General features: G+C 39.0%; 1 protein-coding gene across 22 annotated transcripts in view; it reads right to left on the bottom strand.

Annotated features, from left to right (window-relative positions):
• The window catches only part of PUM2 (pumilio RNA binding family member 2), a 108,088-nt gene that overhangs the window by 29,903 nt on the left and 62,251 nt on the right, over positions 1 to 15,934 (bottom strand). For all 22 annotated transcript variants that reach the window (XM_078388685.1, XM_078388670.1, XM_073002046.2 and 19 more), the window contains exons 11-12: positions 4,618 to 4,761; positions 2,066 to 2,347 (exon numbers count right to left, since the gene is read on the bottom strand). In XM_078388685.1, coding sequence (XP_078244811.1) covers positions 2,066 to 2,347; positions 4,618 to 4,761 — 426 coding nt within the window. The remainder of the gene's footprint in view (positions 1 to 2,065; positions 2,348 to 4,617; positions 4,762 to 15,934) is intronic.

A 15,934-nucleotide genomic window follows, 5' to 3' on the forward strand; every position in this document is an offset into this window, starting at 1 on the left:
CCAAATTAAGTGCTTTTTGTTATGTCAAACAGATACAGAATTAGGCTAGTCCAGTCAAATAAGATTCAAGAAACATATATGTATTCATCGGGGAGGAGTTTCATCCCTTGGAGATATGTGAACAGATTGTTGGTGCTAATCTTTTAATTTCGAAATTAATTTTGGTGCAGTCTAATGAAGTTAGAAAGGAGGTCTAGATAGTATCAGAAAAAGAGGGGGTGCTCTGCTGACTCCTCTCAAATGTCATGAGGCTCCCAGGGAATCCCTTTTGTTTCATGGAAGCCATTAGGGCTTGGGGAGGGGAAAGTTTTAATTTTGGCAAACTATCACTGGCAGGATGACTTTACCAGCTACAGTGATTTTTGGAAATTAAAGAGTACCCTCCATTCTGCAGCCATCAACAGCCTCTCCACAAGGAAAGGGATTCTATGGCAGTCTCAGAACCTTGTGTATGTGTGTGTTGGGGGTGGGGCAGGAATCAGCTACTTCTGAACACACACAAAACCCCCAAAACAAACACCACCAAACAAACACCTCTATTGTATTAAAATATTATTTTATTCCTTACATTTGGTAATATTCTTACTTGGGGGTAATATGTTAATATCTTATGCAATACAGAGAAATAATTAAGGACCAAGCTAGAGTTCCATTTAGACAAAGAGCCAGAATTTGCTTAGACAGAATTAACTTTGAAACGACATAAGGCTGTAGTTAGTAGTAACCTAGCCATGCAGAGCTACAAATAAAGATAAATAAAGATGTTTTATATGTGAGTATCTTGGATTCATTATCGGGTATTGAAGAACTCCTCATCATGAAATTTATTTATTTTTTAAAAAGTGTTCTAAGACTAATCTTTTCCCTAAACAAAAACTATCAGGAAAATAATTATCCGTTTTGTCATTAATAGCTTTTTATTAAAAATGGGTATTGAATATTGGGTTCAATTCTTACAGTACATTCTATTCCTCTATTCATTTTAAATGACATCTGAATCAAGATTCTCAAAGCCTAAGATGGAGGACCTGCCTGTAACAGTAAAGCTGCAAAATTCTAATGTTTTTGAAATATTTTTTTAAAAATTGTTTCACATGGGACATTTTCCAAAGTCAAGGTGTGCAAGCTCACTTCCATTCTCTTGTTAAGTGCACAGAATTGTGTGGGCTTCACTCATGCCTTCTACGTGATATAAACAATTAACAACTCATGTGTGCCTCATCAAGAAGTAAATTTTTCTGCTATAAGCCATTTCCACAATCTAAGAAGTTTATGATTTCTAGAAAGGATGTTTAGATACTTTTGTTATTACAGTGCAAATAAAGCAATACAGTTCATTGTGTGATGAAAATAAAAGAAAATGACAAGGCTTAAGCAATTTTGAACTGAAGTGGTTAAAAAGAACAAAGTAAAGTCTAGACTTGCAAGATGTCTGAAAGACCAAACACTACAGTGCCCCTTGCCTCTGCAGAGAAACAGCATGTTTAAAGAGCAATACAGAATGGAAAGTATGTTTCCTCTCTCTCTCTCTCTCTCTCTCTCTCTCTCTCTCTCTCACACACACACACACACACACACACACACACACACACACACACACACACACACAAGGTATCCTAAAGAATGCTCACCTCACTTGCCAAAATATTCCTGAGCATGCACCTATCACACTGAGAAAGAAACCCAGCTTCTCACATCCAGGAACAACATTCATAATTGCTGCTGCAAAAAGTAGTGAAGAGAAGGGATAACTATTGCTCACTGCTCAGGCAGAAGTGGCCCTGGTTGCAACTGAGGGACACAAATTTATGTATGAGGCAAACTAATCATAAGAACCAAGTGTTTTAAAACCCCCAAAATGTGACCCACCTGCTACACTCCTGATATATTCAATACTGTTCCTCATGTGCAAAGCCTAACATGCCCAAACTGCCTTCCTTTCAACTCCAGATATAACATTTTAGAACAGATGCAGAATAAACGGAGAAAAAGAGACTTTTTTAAAAAGCCACAGCAATGCACATAGCTACTTCACAGGGTTGCTTTAAAAAATATTAACACTTACCAGATGAACCAAATCCACCAAGCGCAGACCCAATAGCAGCTCCCAAGGAGCTGCCACTTCCAAAGCCAAGGGATGTGTTTCCTGGCTGGCCAGGACCATGGGAAAAGAGTGAACTGCTTTGGGAATTATTGCTCAAAGTGTTGTTGCCATAAAATGAATTAGACTGAAGACTGTTGTTTGCCTGCTGTTGCGGCTGTTGTGGCTGGGCACCAAGGGGCCGAAAGATCCCATTTGTGGCTCCTGTGAGACTGTTTGTGGTTCCTCCAGCTGACGCTGCTGCGGCTGCAAGACACATGGTTTTCAATCATTATCCATTACAGTCTAGAACAATTCAACTTTTGACTACGGTTTTCTTCCATCGCTATTGCAAAGACAAGTTCTCACTGTGTATAGCAGGACTGAGAAACCAGTGGCCCTACAGATGTATTTGGACTGCAGATCGCATCACATCTCAACACTGGGTTATGCTGACTAGGGCCGATGAGAGCTACAAACCAAACATATGTGGACAACCACATATTTCTCATCATGGTATAGAAGAAAAAACTGAGAGAAAAATTATCACCAACATAAAAGTTTCACATAAGCAAAGGATTCTATGGGGCATGGAAAGATTCTCTGCAGCTGCCATAAGACTGAACTGTGACTTACTTTAGTGTGCTAACTTGCAAATAGACTAGACCCATTTAAATGAAGGGAACTTACTGAGCAGGTGACTTATCAAATTCTCATTGATTCAACAAGTCTGAATCCCGCTGATTTAAGTCACAGGAATTTGGCCAAAGTGTTACGCACAGTATTAAAACAAAAAACTTGTCATCCCTCCTCCCTTTATTTTCTTATCAACAGACACATTAGCTGGCTGGATAGCTCAATGAATTAGATATCTGGTTGCAAAGCCAGAGGTTGTGCGTTCAAGTCTCCAGTGTGCATCCCAGAAGAGCCAGGCTGTGTGGCCTTGGGCAAGCTGCAGAGTACCGGCTGCCCCAGAAGACGGTAAACCACTTCTTAGTATTCTCTACTTAGAAAATCCTGGAAAAGGTTGACTTAAGTCAGAACTGACTTGATGGCACATTATTATTATGCATTATACTAGAGAAGCGACTGTGAGCACCTTCCTTACCAGGAGAAGTTCCCAGGAGGGGAGAGAGGCTAGCACACTACTGTCATTGTTAATACATAACCTGTTTGTTTTTGGCATTACACTGTTTTCAGGAACAGGACTCCAATGTGAAACATTGTGACGCTAAAAAAACAAGGACTCTACTTATGACAGCTCACTGTGTGAGCGCTGTCTAGGAACAAATTTGGTTACGTGTGATGATGATGGTCAGCTGTACTGTTTGGGACTGTTTGGTTAGGATAAAAAAGTAGATATACTAGAGGTACTGTATTTTTCCGTGTATAAAATACCCCCATGTACAGTATAAGATGCCCCTCCCCGCTTTTCTAACCCAAGATTTCTTTCTTTGCAAGAAAGTGGAGGGGGAAAGCAAGAATCAAATGAGTCCTGCTTGATGAGTCCTGCTTTCTCCCTCCACTTTCTTGTGAGGAAAGTGCTTTCCCCCTCCACTTTCTTCACAAAAAGTGGAGGGGGGAAGCAGGAATCATCAAAGCGCTTTGATTCCTGCTTTCCCCCTCCATTTTTTGCAAAGAAAGTGGAGGGGGAAAGCAATTTCCCCACAAGAAAGTAGAGGGAGAAAGCAGGAATCAAAGTGCTTTGGTTATTCCTGCTTTCCCCCTCCACTTTCTTGCGAGTCCTTTCCCCCTCCATTTCTTGCGAAGAAAGTGGAGGGGGAAAGCAGGGATCAAAGCACTTGATCCCCCCCTTTACTTCCGTGTATAAGATGACCCTTGATTTTTAATCTAAATATTTTAGACAAAAGTATCTTATACACAGAAAAGTATGGTACACACAGATGTCCATCATAAAGAGAGGAAATTTTTCTCAGACACATGTACTAAAACCCAGCGTAACCCATGAAAACTAAATTAAAGTACTCTTAGTATAAAGATAAATGGAAACCTTTCTTCACACCAACAAACTGTGGAATTTTGTGCCACAAGATGGATCAATGCCAATTAATGCTGACAGGTTTAAAAAGGGATTAGATAGATTCTAGCAGGTTAAGTCTCTTAGTGGTTTTAGTCATGACGGCGATATATTGCCTCCAATATTAGCAGCAGTATGCCTCTGAATACCAGCTGCTCTAGACAAGAGTGGGAGAGTGCTAATACCCCCATGTCCTGCTTACTGGCTTCCCACAGGAATCTTCAATGAGTGAACAAAACACTGAACCAGACAGGTCTTTGTTCTGATGAGCACAATTCCTCTCATGTTCCACTTGAGCTCAATAATATCTACAGTGTAAGGTAGGGTTCTTCTGGTATTAATTCCTAGCCTTATCATGTTGCCATGTACCATGGACTCTATCATGGAGTTAATAGCTGTCACAATAATAATGCTACCTGAAATAATGCAAAATAGAAAATAACTGTTTGGACTTATTTTTGTCATCCAATTGTGAAAGCACTGTGGAAGAGCTACTTACCTGCTTGGGCCGCTGCAGAACTGATGATAACAGGTGCTGAGGCCACCAACCTGACAGGTGCTCCAAGTCCTGTTCTGGCCCCAGGACCTACCACCAAGGCACCTGTCTGATCATAATAGGCAGTGGGAGCTAGTACTTGATAGCCTAACCAATACAAAAAAACACATTCTAGTAAACCTTGGGGATAAATGCTTTATTTTGCATCTAAAGAACTGAATACTGAATAGTCAGTTTTTTTAAAAAAAGAAATAAAAAACCTGTTCAACTCCAAATTTAGCTCCCTCCCCAAAATTTTAACTCAGAGCTACAGTTTATCACATCACTGTCTGGTTCTAAACAGAGATCACTCTTAACTGAGCAAACACTGAGAAAGTACACCTTCCTACTTCATCTACCCTCGTGCATCTGCTGACTAATTTGTCAGTGCCTTAGAATTTGAAGCTCAACCTTTGGCAACCATGTCTATCTTCAGTAGCAAAGACCTTCCCTATGTTATCCTAGACCAGTTTTCCTCAATGGTCAATAACACTAAAATATATAGCCCAGAACATCTCCGAGGCCCCTGGTTTAGGAAGGCTGGTCTATGCATTCAAAGAGGGTAAGTGATAATCTTACAAATCCACACTTAAATTTTGTTCCTTTATTTCTAAAAACATTCCTAAGAACCCTTCTGCTTTGTTTTGAAAAAAAAAAATCACATTCATAGACAGATAATGTCAACCAGCATTCAAGAATGTATCACATACTGATTCTGGCAAGCACTGTTTAAATATATTCACCACACCTTCTTAAGAACCAACTATTCTGATATACCCCTCCCCTGGTTTTTTGCCTAGAGCTTATTCAATGGGAAAGAGGTAGAGTGTCTTTTGTTTTGTTACTTTTTTGAAGTGGAAAAATGCTTTATTCTTTTCATTTAGAGCAGCAGTACTGGAGTAGTATCTCACTGTCTTCTAAAAAAACTGGCCTGTTGTTCTACATGCATTTTCATAGGAAGAGCAGAAAATCAAAGTAACTCAGGACTAATTAAAACAAAAGATTGAGTTATATTTCACATAACATGTCCCATTCCTCCAAAGCATTAATTACTCATGCTCTGAAGAACACTGACAGTGGTTCACATATGTAGTACCAGAAAGAACTGGAGCTACTGTATCATTCTATGGCGATAGGCTTACTCCTAAATTTAAGGTAAGAAGATACAGTGCTCCAAATGCAACTGCCAGTCCCAACGAAAACAGACTCACACATTAATGGCACTTCTGTTGGGATTAACTACTGGATTCAGGCCACTGATGTATACCTGATATGGTACTTATTCACACCAAGGGCCAGCAGAGTGAAGGGGAAAAATTAGCTGGGTTCTGCAGGAGTTCCCTCTCACACATGAAATCTGGGATAAGTAGTGCCTCTGGGCATAGAGCGCACGCACGCACACATGCACACACACACACACACGTGTGTGTCTGTGTACACACATATAAAAGAAAACATAATGGCAGAGATTTTCTGCATATTGTAGGCTTTTGAACCTACACTATCTGAAATCTTTGAATAACAGTATAAAATCATAGAAACAATAAAAAAGACTTCTGAAAAGTGGAATTACATAGTCCCACACTGAAAAGCATACACAAAACTAAACTGTACTGTTCTCTTCTACTACCTTCACTACCATTTTCACATGCTAGCAAATGGTCAGGCTTGTACTGCACTCTGCTTACTGCTCCTCTGAAAAGAATGTAGAATATGCTGTTAGAAAATAGTTACAGGCAATATAACAAAAAAAAATCTCTACGCAGATTGAATTTACACAACACTAAGTACTGGATATATGAACAATTATAATTAAACACCTGTCCTAATAGTCCTGAGACTGTATACACACTCCTACTCGTGCATGTGCCCCTATCTTTCAACTATGGACCTAACCGAAGAAATAGAATGATTATGTTCACACAAAACAGTAAACTGGAATCCCGTATTACCTTGGTTTGTTATTGTGGCAGACGCCCACGTCACTCCTGTCAATCGCATTGGAACCTCATTTGCATGAGCCAATGGAAGGACAGGAGGGGCGGAGGCAGTCTTGAGAGTTAGTCAGAGATGTCAGTTAGTCAGTTGGAGAGTTAGAGAGAGTGAGAGAAAGGAGATAGAGAGATTTGCAGAAAGAGCTAGATAGTCAAAGTTAGAAGTGAGAGTTGTAACAAGTAAATACATAAGCTGGTTAAATTGCAAATAAGTAAACAAAAGAGGACATTTCAATGATTGTGAGTCTAAGTAAATAAATAAAGAACATCTGTAACTTTAATAAAAACTTTCAATTATGGGCAGCCAATGTTTGAGTAAAATAATTTACATTGTGGATAAAAGAAATCCACTGGTGGCAGTGAAAGAATGTCACCAGCGTGGACCTGTGGTTGGTGGGAAACAAACAGGGCATGGGGTGGACATCACAAAGTGGTGACCAGCGGCGGGATTCGAATAGAATCCAGTAATGCCAAAGATACCTATTAGTCAGGGAGGTCTATCGTGAAAGGAGTGGATGACTCATTAGAGCTTTTGGGAAAAGCTTAGTAACGGGGTTCTGAAACACAGATCTTGGGGGGGAGAGACTAAGGTAGGGAAAGATTCTGAAGGAAAAATTTCTGTGTGAGGTTTACCTCAGGATTTGAATAGACCAGTGGGCTAGCTTAGAATCCAAGGCCCAAGAGTCTAGGAAGCGCTGGTGGGTCGGAAACAGAGCTAAGGGACAGGAACCAACAGAGGCTTGGAAAAATTCTTAGAAATATTTTTGTGTCTGGAGACAAGAAAAGAGATTGTCTCAGACCAAAGAAAAGCATGGCTTACAGGGTACCAGAAGAAACAGTATAGCAATCCTTGGCTGCTGAAGGAAAGCTACAGAATAACTGTAACTCGGAAAGGAAAAAGTACAGTATTTAAAAAGAGGCCTGACTACTAACTCTCTGTAAAATAAACCAGCTTATCTAATTACACATACAGATACAGTACCTACTAAAACTAATAAAAAGATAGTGAGGGAGATAATTGATTCTGAAGAGGCATAACCCGAATTAGGAAATGGAGGGAAACAAAGTTCCCCTAGCTGAGGAACAGGAAAATGAGAATGAGACTCAGGAGGGTGCCTCAGGGACAGACAATGTTTTAACCTCCCAGGAGTTTGAAAAATGGAGACTCCACCAAGAATTTAAATTAAAAGAGAGAGAAATGGTAATGGAACAAGAAAGGAGTCAATTAGATTTTGAAAGTGAAAGAGAAAAAGCTAGAGAAAGAGCTGAGGCAGAAGCCAGACAATTAGAGTTAAGACAAAAAGAAATGGAGTATCAATTAGAAATGAAAAGATTAAAATTGGCATCTCTAAATAATAATAACAATAACAATGCAGAAGCAAATGATGAGAATGTAAAAACAGACCTTAAGAAATTTCCACAGTGCAGAAAAGGAGACTGCCCAGAATAATTTTTAATTTCTTTTGAGTGCGCTTGTTGGGACTTTAATGTGAAAGAGGGAGAGAAAATGATTGTGCTAAGATCTCAAATATGTGGGGATTTAGCCGACCTCTATTCACAAATGCCCCTGGACCAAGCAAGAGACTTTGAAGTATTTTAAAAAATTGTTTACTCCCAATATTATATAAATGCTGAACATCTAAGATGAAAATTTTGCACCTCGACAAAGAAGCCAGATGAATCTTATTCACATTTAGGGTCAAGGTTAATCCAATATCCGGCGAAATGGTTGCAGCATGAGAAAATCATGTTTCTAGAAGAAATAAAAAATATAATAGGACCGGAACAGTTCTATTCAATTTTACCTGGCAATTTCAGGTATTTAGTAAGAGACAAGAATTCTAAAAGTGTACAAGAAGCCTGTGAAAAAGCAGATGAAATAAGTGAAATAAGAAGCCCTAGATTTTCTGAAGTGAAAATTGAAGGAAAAGGGTTGGAAGACAGAAAAAGAGGCAATAGAGAATACCTCAGAAATACAGAAGCTGCTGGAACCATTTTAAAAACAAACCCTCAACCTCAGAGCTGAGCCACTTGAGAAACAATAGCTCTGAGTGAAATACTAATAAACCATATTTTGAACCCAGAGCAAATAGAACATGTTATGGGTGTGGGGAGAAAAGGCATTTTTGGGCTCAGTGCCAGACCACCAAGAATAGAGATATTGGTCAGCAAAAAGGAGGAAGAAATTCCAGTCAGCCAAAGCAGACATATTATATACAGCAGAAAGGAGTTACCACAGAGGCAGTTGAAACAGGTGCCATAACAACCCCAGTAACAGTGAGAGCAGCAAGCCAAGAACAAGAACTTCCTTTAGCCAGGGTACTGTAGTTCAATGTTATTTAATTGAAAGTAACCAGGAGCTTCTTCGCTGCTCTGGTGAAGTTATTTATGTGAATGATACTAAGTATCTGGCATTAAACGACTCATGCTCTCAGGTCACATTATGTCACCCTGATGTAATCTCTCATGAAAATATAGTAAGAAATGAAAACATCACCATTAAAGGGATTGGGACCAAATTAATTACATTACCCATGGATAGAATACAAATAAAATATAAAGGGTGGAGTGGAGGTTGGAAAGTAGCCATATCAGATCAAATTCCTACCTCATGCTTAATAGGACTTGATCTCAGCATGTGAAGAGTGTTCTACTAACTACTCGCTCCCAGAAAGAAAAAAGGAAGCACCTGAGGAAAAATATGAAAACCCTAATGAAATAATAGGAGAATGAAACAGCTGATTTAGTAGCTATAAGGAATCCTCATGATCAGACTTTTAAAAAGGAACAAAAAGAAGATCCTACCTTAGAAGAATGCTTTAAGTTACCTAGAGAAGGGCCACTGACCCCTAAAAACCCTGAAAGGTACTTTGTGGAGAAGTACCTCTAGTACATAGAGGTCCTAGTGAATCCTAAGAGGGGAGGGGAAAGCATACATAAACAACTGATAATTCCTTTTAAACACAGAGAAAGACTTATAGAAAAGACGCCCCAAGATATATTTGCAGCTCATCTAGGAATCTCACAGACTAAGCAAGGAATTGCCCAAAATTGCTATTGCCCTGAGATGGGGAAGAAAGTAAAGCTATTGTATCAGTGCTGGGACACCTGCCAAAGACAGGGATACCCCAGGTTAGAGATGAACCCTGAAGTATCAGGAATGGATGAGGAAGTCTTCTTGAAAAACCCTAATGATGCTTCCAATATTGATGAACAGAAGGAAAATGATACTTTCAATGATGGTATTGCAACATCTAATAAGAATATCACTGACTCCCAAAACTTAGAGGGGTCTATAGCTTTTGTGCTTACACACTTACAAGAGGACCAGGAATCACCCACTGTAGTAGAAAAGAGTACTATAAGAGGGGGAAGCTTGGAAGGAGAAAGATTCCTGAATAGTTAGATTAATAGCTGTTCAGAAGCTGATTATAGGCTTATGAAAAACTCAAATAAAGGTAGTTTTACTCAGGAGCAGAAGGAGGACACTAGCTCGGTAGGTTGGTTTGAAGTGGCCAATAACCCCACTTTATTGTTTCCTGAAGGCTCTGAGGGACTCTGCCTAGACAAGAATCTTTTATCTAAGGAAAAGTCCTTAGCAGTGGCACAGCCTAGCTTAAGAAGTGCTTCTGAAAAAGAGAAAAACGTATATGAGACCCAGGAAAGATCATACTGTCCTAAGGATAAAGTAGTGAGACTGAGATCTTTAGAGGGGAGTAAATTGTCATTAGCAGAGTCAGAATCTATGGATTTGTTGCAGCAGAACCGGAGAGCTGAGAAGTCTAGTTGTTCTGTAGCTGCACGAGCTCTTAAAACCCTGCAATGCAAACCCCTAACTAAGAAACCAAATAATAAAGAAATATAACTGGATGAGAATATTAGTGCATTCAAAATGAACCAAATACAGTGGTGCCTCGCCTAACGATTGCTTCGTATAACGAAAAATTCACTTAACGATGGCTTTTTCAGAGTGATCTTGTGCTTCACTTAACGATTTTCCCTCTGGGCGATTTTCGCTTAACGATTTTGGGACCATGCTTCACTTAACGATGACAGTTTTAGGTCCCCTTGTTTTGCTTAACTTTTTTTTTACAGCCCCATTTTTGCTATTTTTAAAATATCCTAAAATGTTTAAAAAATGTTTAAAATGCTTGGAATCGTTAGTGCACCTAATAAAACCTTCGTTAACTTAATTTGGCTTTGTTCTGAGTCTTTTTGAATTTTTTGTGAATTTTCCCCCCATTGAAATAGGCTTCAATGCATTTCAATGGGTTTCGCTTAACGTTTTTTCCTATAGGGATTTTCGCTTAAGGATGGTAATCCGTTCCAATTGGAACGGATTATCCGGTTTTCAATGCATCTCTATGGGAAATGGTGTTTCGCTTAACAATGTTTTCACATAGCGAGGGTTTTTTTGGAACCAATTAAAATCGTTAAGCGAGGCACCACTGTAGTTAAGAATGCACTTCAAAGAAACTTGCTTTTGAATTTGGAGGTGACCCATGATAGTGGTTCCCCACCTAGGGAGAACATTGCAACAAGAATACCTGTGGGTGAATTTATCAGTGAGGAGATAGATGTAAACATTTGACTTCTTAAAGAAGGAGACATCCAGAGAGGTACAGGAGGATGAGAGGGAACTGTCCCTAGCTGAGAAAGAGAAGCCTTGTTTCAAAATGAAAACAGGCTTTGCTGCAAAATGACAAGCAGAGAATGTCCAGGATACAGTGGTGCCTCGCTTGACGACATTAATCCGTTCCAGCGAAATCGCTGTAGAGCGAAATCGTCGTCAAGCAAAAGTAAAAAGCCCATTAGACTGCATTAGAAACTGGTTAATATGTTCTAATGGGCGAAATACCTCATTGTAAAGCGAAGATCCTCCATAGGGCGGCCATTTTCTGCTCCCTGTAGAGTGAAGAATCCATCCCTAACACAGCTGGGAGCCATTTTGCAGAGTGGGTGGCCATTTTGGAAACCCAACGATAAGCTGTTTTGATTTTCGTTAAGCAAAAAATTGGTTCCCGAAGCAGGGAACTGATCATCGTAAAGCGGATTTTCCCCATAGACACATCGTTTTGCGATCACAATAGCAATTGCAAAACCCTCATCATACAGCGGATTCGCCGTACAACAAGGTAATCGTCAAGCGGGGCACCACTGTACTTCAGAGAGCAGACCAAAGAGAACTCAGAAGAGCCTGATATCGCCAGATGTAACCCTGAGTGTCAACAATCGCGTGATCAACTTTCCAGAGGTGGAAATGATCGGTCCAGTATACAGCGCACCTGACTACGGTCGCCATCTTCCCAGAGATGTCCAACGTCAGGCTGAGAGCCGTGCAGAGCCAAGCAGATGACAACGGGAATCAACATCCGGTGACTGTTTTCAACAAGAAACTTCAGGCGGGAGAGTGGCATTTGTCTACAATTTAACAGGAATGTCCTGCAACTGTTTGGGCATGGCAGAAACTGAAACCTTATATCTGGGGAAGACATTTTGTACTGTGCACGGACCATTCACCACTGCTGTGGTTAAGAACTATAGGAGCAAACAACAATAAACTGATGAGATGGGCCCTACTTCTGCAGGACTTTGATTTCGAAATCCGGAACATAAAAGGGACTCAAGACGTGGTGGCAGATGCATTATCCAGAAGACCAGAGGACTGACGGGTGAAGAAGAAAAACATGTAATGAATGGTATTAAAAGTAATCCTGTAATAAATATTCTGAGTAGGTTCATAGGTTGAAATGTAATGTCTTGTTAAAAGAGTGGTCCGGTGGGCCAGATAGGCGGGTATAAATTAAATTAAATTAAATTAAATTAAATTAAATTAAATTAAATTAAATTAAATTAAAATAAATAAATAAATAAATAAATAAATAAATAAATAAATAAATAAATAAATAAATAAATAAATAAATAAAAGTAATGGTAAGTAGTAGATAAATGAAAAAGTGATGTAAATTGTATTGAGGTAATTGGTGAAGAAAAATTTTAAGTGTATTAAATGTTTTAAATGTGTAAAGTAAAAAGTTTAATTTAATCAAAAGAGAAAGTGATAGCAGGATATATGCATGTAGATTATATAAAAGAAATATATGTGTATGTAATGAATAACATAAAATATTGAAAATGTGTTAATTAAATTTTGCCATTGCTATTGCATTGTTCATGAGGGTAAACAAGGTTTCCCCCATGAAACAAACTTTTCCAGGGGAGAAGGTATGTGGCGGATGCCCACATCACTCCTGTAAATCGCATAGGAACCTCATTTGCATGAGCCAATGGAAGGACAGGAGGGGTGGAAGCAGTCTTGAGAGTTAGTCAGAGGTGTCAGTCAGCTGGAGAGTTAGAGAAAGTGAGAGAAAGGAGATAGAGAGATTTGCAGAAAGAGCTAGATAGTCAAAGTTAGAAGTGAGAGTTGTAACAAGTAAATACATAAGCTGGTTAAATTGCAAATAAGTAAACAAAAGAGGACATTTCAATGATTGTGATTCTAACTAAATAAATAAAAAACATCTGTAACTTTAATAAAAACTTTCAATTATGGGCAGCCAGTGTTTGAGTAAAATAATTTGCATTGTGAATAAAAGAAATCCACTGGTGGCAGCGAAAGAACGTCACCAGCGTGGACCTGTGGTTGGTGGGAAACAAACAGGGCACAGTGTGGACATCACAGTTGTGTAGACTGGCTGATTACTTCTCATCAACAGGAATGGCTACAATAATCAGGAACTAAGCTGCCAAAAACGTTTAAATATTATCTTTAAAACTGATTATTGGCATGTTTCTCCCGGACAAGCCAAAAATTGAAACTCTGACTTCTTAGGTAAAATAGTAAGTCAGGATCCATGTTTGTGTGTAAGGCCATCCTTTTTTTCTCCTAGCAATATTATTGTAGCAACTTCCACTGGCAGAGCCAAGTCACGATCTAACTGCATGTAATGGCACACTGCTGGTAAGCAATGAGAACTCTCTAGACCAGTTTATTTCTTAGAAGCAATGGAGTCAGTTGCAGTATATGGCCAATAATGGCAACTACAGGGGACCCTCGACTTACAGACGGCTTGACTTACAGACTTTTCGAGTTACAGGCTTCTCTAGCTGCAAAATTTAGATTCAACTTGCAGCCGGAGAATCGACTTACAGACCAGGAAAAACCCAAAATGGAACAAAAATAGAATAAAAACCACTGGTTATGGGATTAATTGGTTTTCAATGCACTGTAGGTCAATGGAGATTCGACCTACAGACTTTTCGACTTGCAGCCACCATTCCAATACGGATTAATTCCTTAAGTAGAGGGTCCACTGTATGCCACATTAGAAAAGACTCTGGGGAAAGGTGTGTATGTGTTGTTTTTTAAGCTGGCCCTTCATGCAAGTTATGCAATCCTGATTTTCCAACAGCTATTAATCACAACATGTGAAATATCCCAAAATAATTTTATTCCATCGACTATTTGACCTCATCTCAATAGTCAACTGACTGGCTTCCCAGTACATTGAAAAAAAAACCCTAAGCTATTACTCGTAATTCTCCAAAGAATGAAAAATTATTGCCAGCCATTGCTACAATAAATGACAGCAAAATCAAAGGAATATTAGTGCAGTCTTATTTTGCTTTAAACATAAACTCCAGTCACCTTACATGTAGTAAAAATGTTGTTCTTTCTTCCGAACCAACCATGATCATCTGTCATCTTTAATTTACTAAACTAGAAGATTCAGATCTGTTCTTTATATTAAACAGAAAACTTAAGAGATATTGCTGCACTGTTTTGAAACAGAAGATTGATACAGTATTCTGTCCCAACAAAACAAAGCAAAAAACCACCAAACTTACAGGGTGCTTTGTCCATTTATCTTTAATAACCTGGCAATATTTACAACCATTCCTTTGTTAACAATGTCATTGTTCATCTCTATTCACCTTAACTTGAAAATGTGTTAATTAAGCCTCGTGGCGCAGTGGTTAAGACGCTGTACTGCAGCTAAAACTGTGCTCACAACCTGGGGTTCAAATCCCAGGTAGCCAGCTCAAGGTTGACTCAGCCTTCCATCCTTCCGAGGTCGGTAAAATGAGTACCCAGCTTGCTGGGGGGGCAATGTGTAGCCTGTATAATTAAAATTGTAAACCGCCCGGAGAGTGCTTGTAGCGCTATGGGGCAGTATATAAGTCCAATAAATAAATAAATAAATAAATAAATAAATAAATAAATAAATAAATAGATAAATAAATAAATAAATAAATAAATAAATAGATAAATAAACAAACAAACAAACAAACAAACAAACAAACAAACAAACAAACTTTGGTACTCCAAAGTACATGCAACACAGTTAAACAATAAAAGTAAGGCATTCTATAGCTGACTGGATAGCTCAGTGGTTTGGGTATCTGGCTGCGGAACCAGAGTTTGGGAGTTCGAATCCCCCCCCTGTGCCTCCTGCCACCAGAGCTAGACTATACAGTGCTGAGCAAACTGCACAGTCCCAGGGTGCCCTTAGAAGACACAAACCACTTGTGTGTGTTCTCTATCTAGAAAACCTTGGAAAGAGTCACCACAAGTCAGAATTGACTTGAGGGTATATTATTATGGTTATTAAGGTAGTGTGTGAGCTTTTCCTATGGCACTGCCAGTACTCTTCTTTTATAACATCAAATGTAAGTTGCCTGATTTCCGCAAACTGCTTCAACAACCACTTCATCCAGGATTATCCATAGCTGCACCAGGATGTAGGATCTATTTAGTTATGATAATGGAAATTATATCGAAATCAGAAGCTCAAATCATTCTGTTCTTCAAAAATATTTATGTACAATTAGCTAGCACTTGTGCTGCTTTGTATTACTGGGATAACTCAAATAAAATTGTTTCATTCTGTCAAACGTTCTTCACTTGTACACCCTCTTAGTCTAAATAACTCTAAAAATGTTGTACAAAGGTTTATGCCCACTATCAAAGCATGTTATGATTCAAATGTTGAGCATTTATCCTGTATGCATAACAAGTGACATTTTATATAAACACACAAATCTATCTTGAAAAAGCATCCCTCTCCCACTCTTTCCCAACTAAAAATGGCAGGTGACAAAGGCAACAATCCTGAACAGACACTCTTGGGGAGAAGCCCCACTGAATCAAGTCACACACCTGGCACAGGATTATGCTGCCCAATGCCATCCTATTAAGTATGGCCATTGTACCCAACAGGGCTTCCTTCCAAAGTGTACGTGCTAATGATTGTAGCTTTAGTTTATGTTGGGAAATGCTTGCAAAT

This window comes from Pogona vitticeps, chromosome 1, assembly GCF_051106095.1.
Source record: "Pogona vitticeps strain Pit_001003342236 chromosome 1, PviZW2.1, whole genome shotgun sequence".
Classification (NCBI taxonomy): domain Eukaryota; kingdom Metazoa; phylum Chordata; class Lepidosauria; order Squamata; family Agamidae; genus Pogona; species Pogona vitticeps.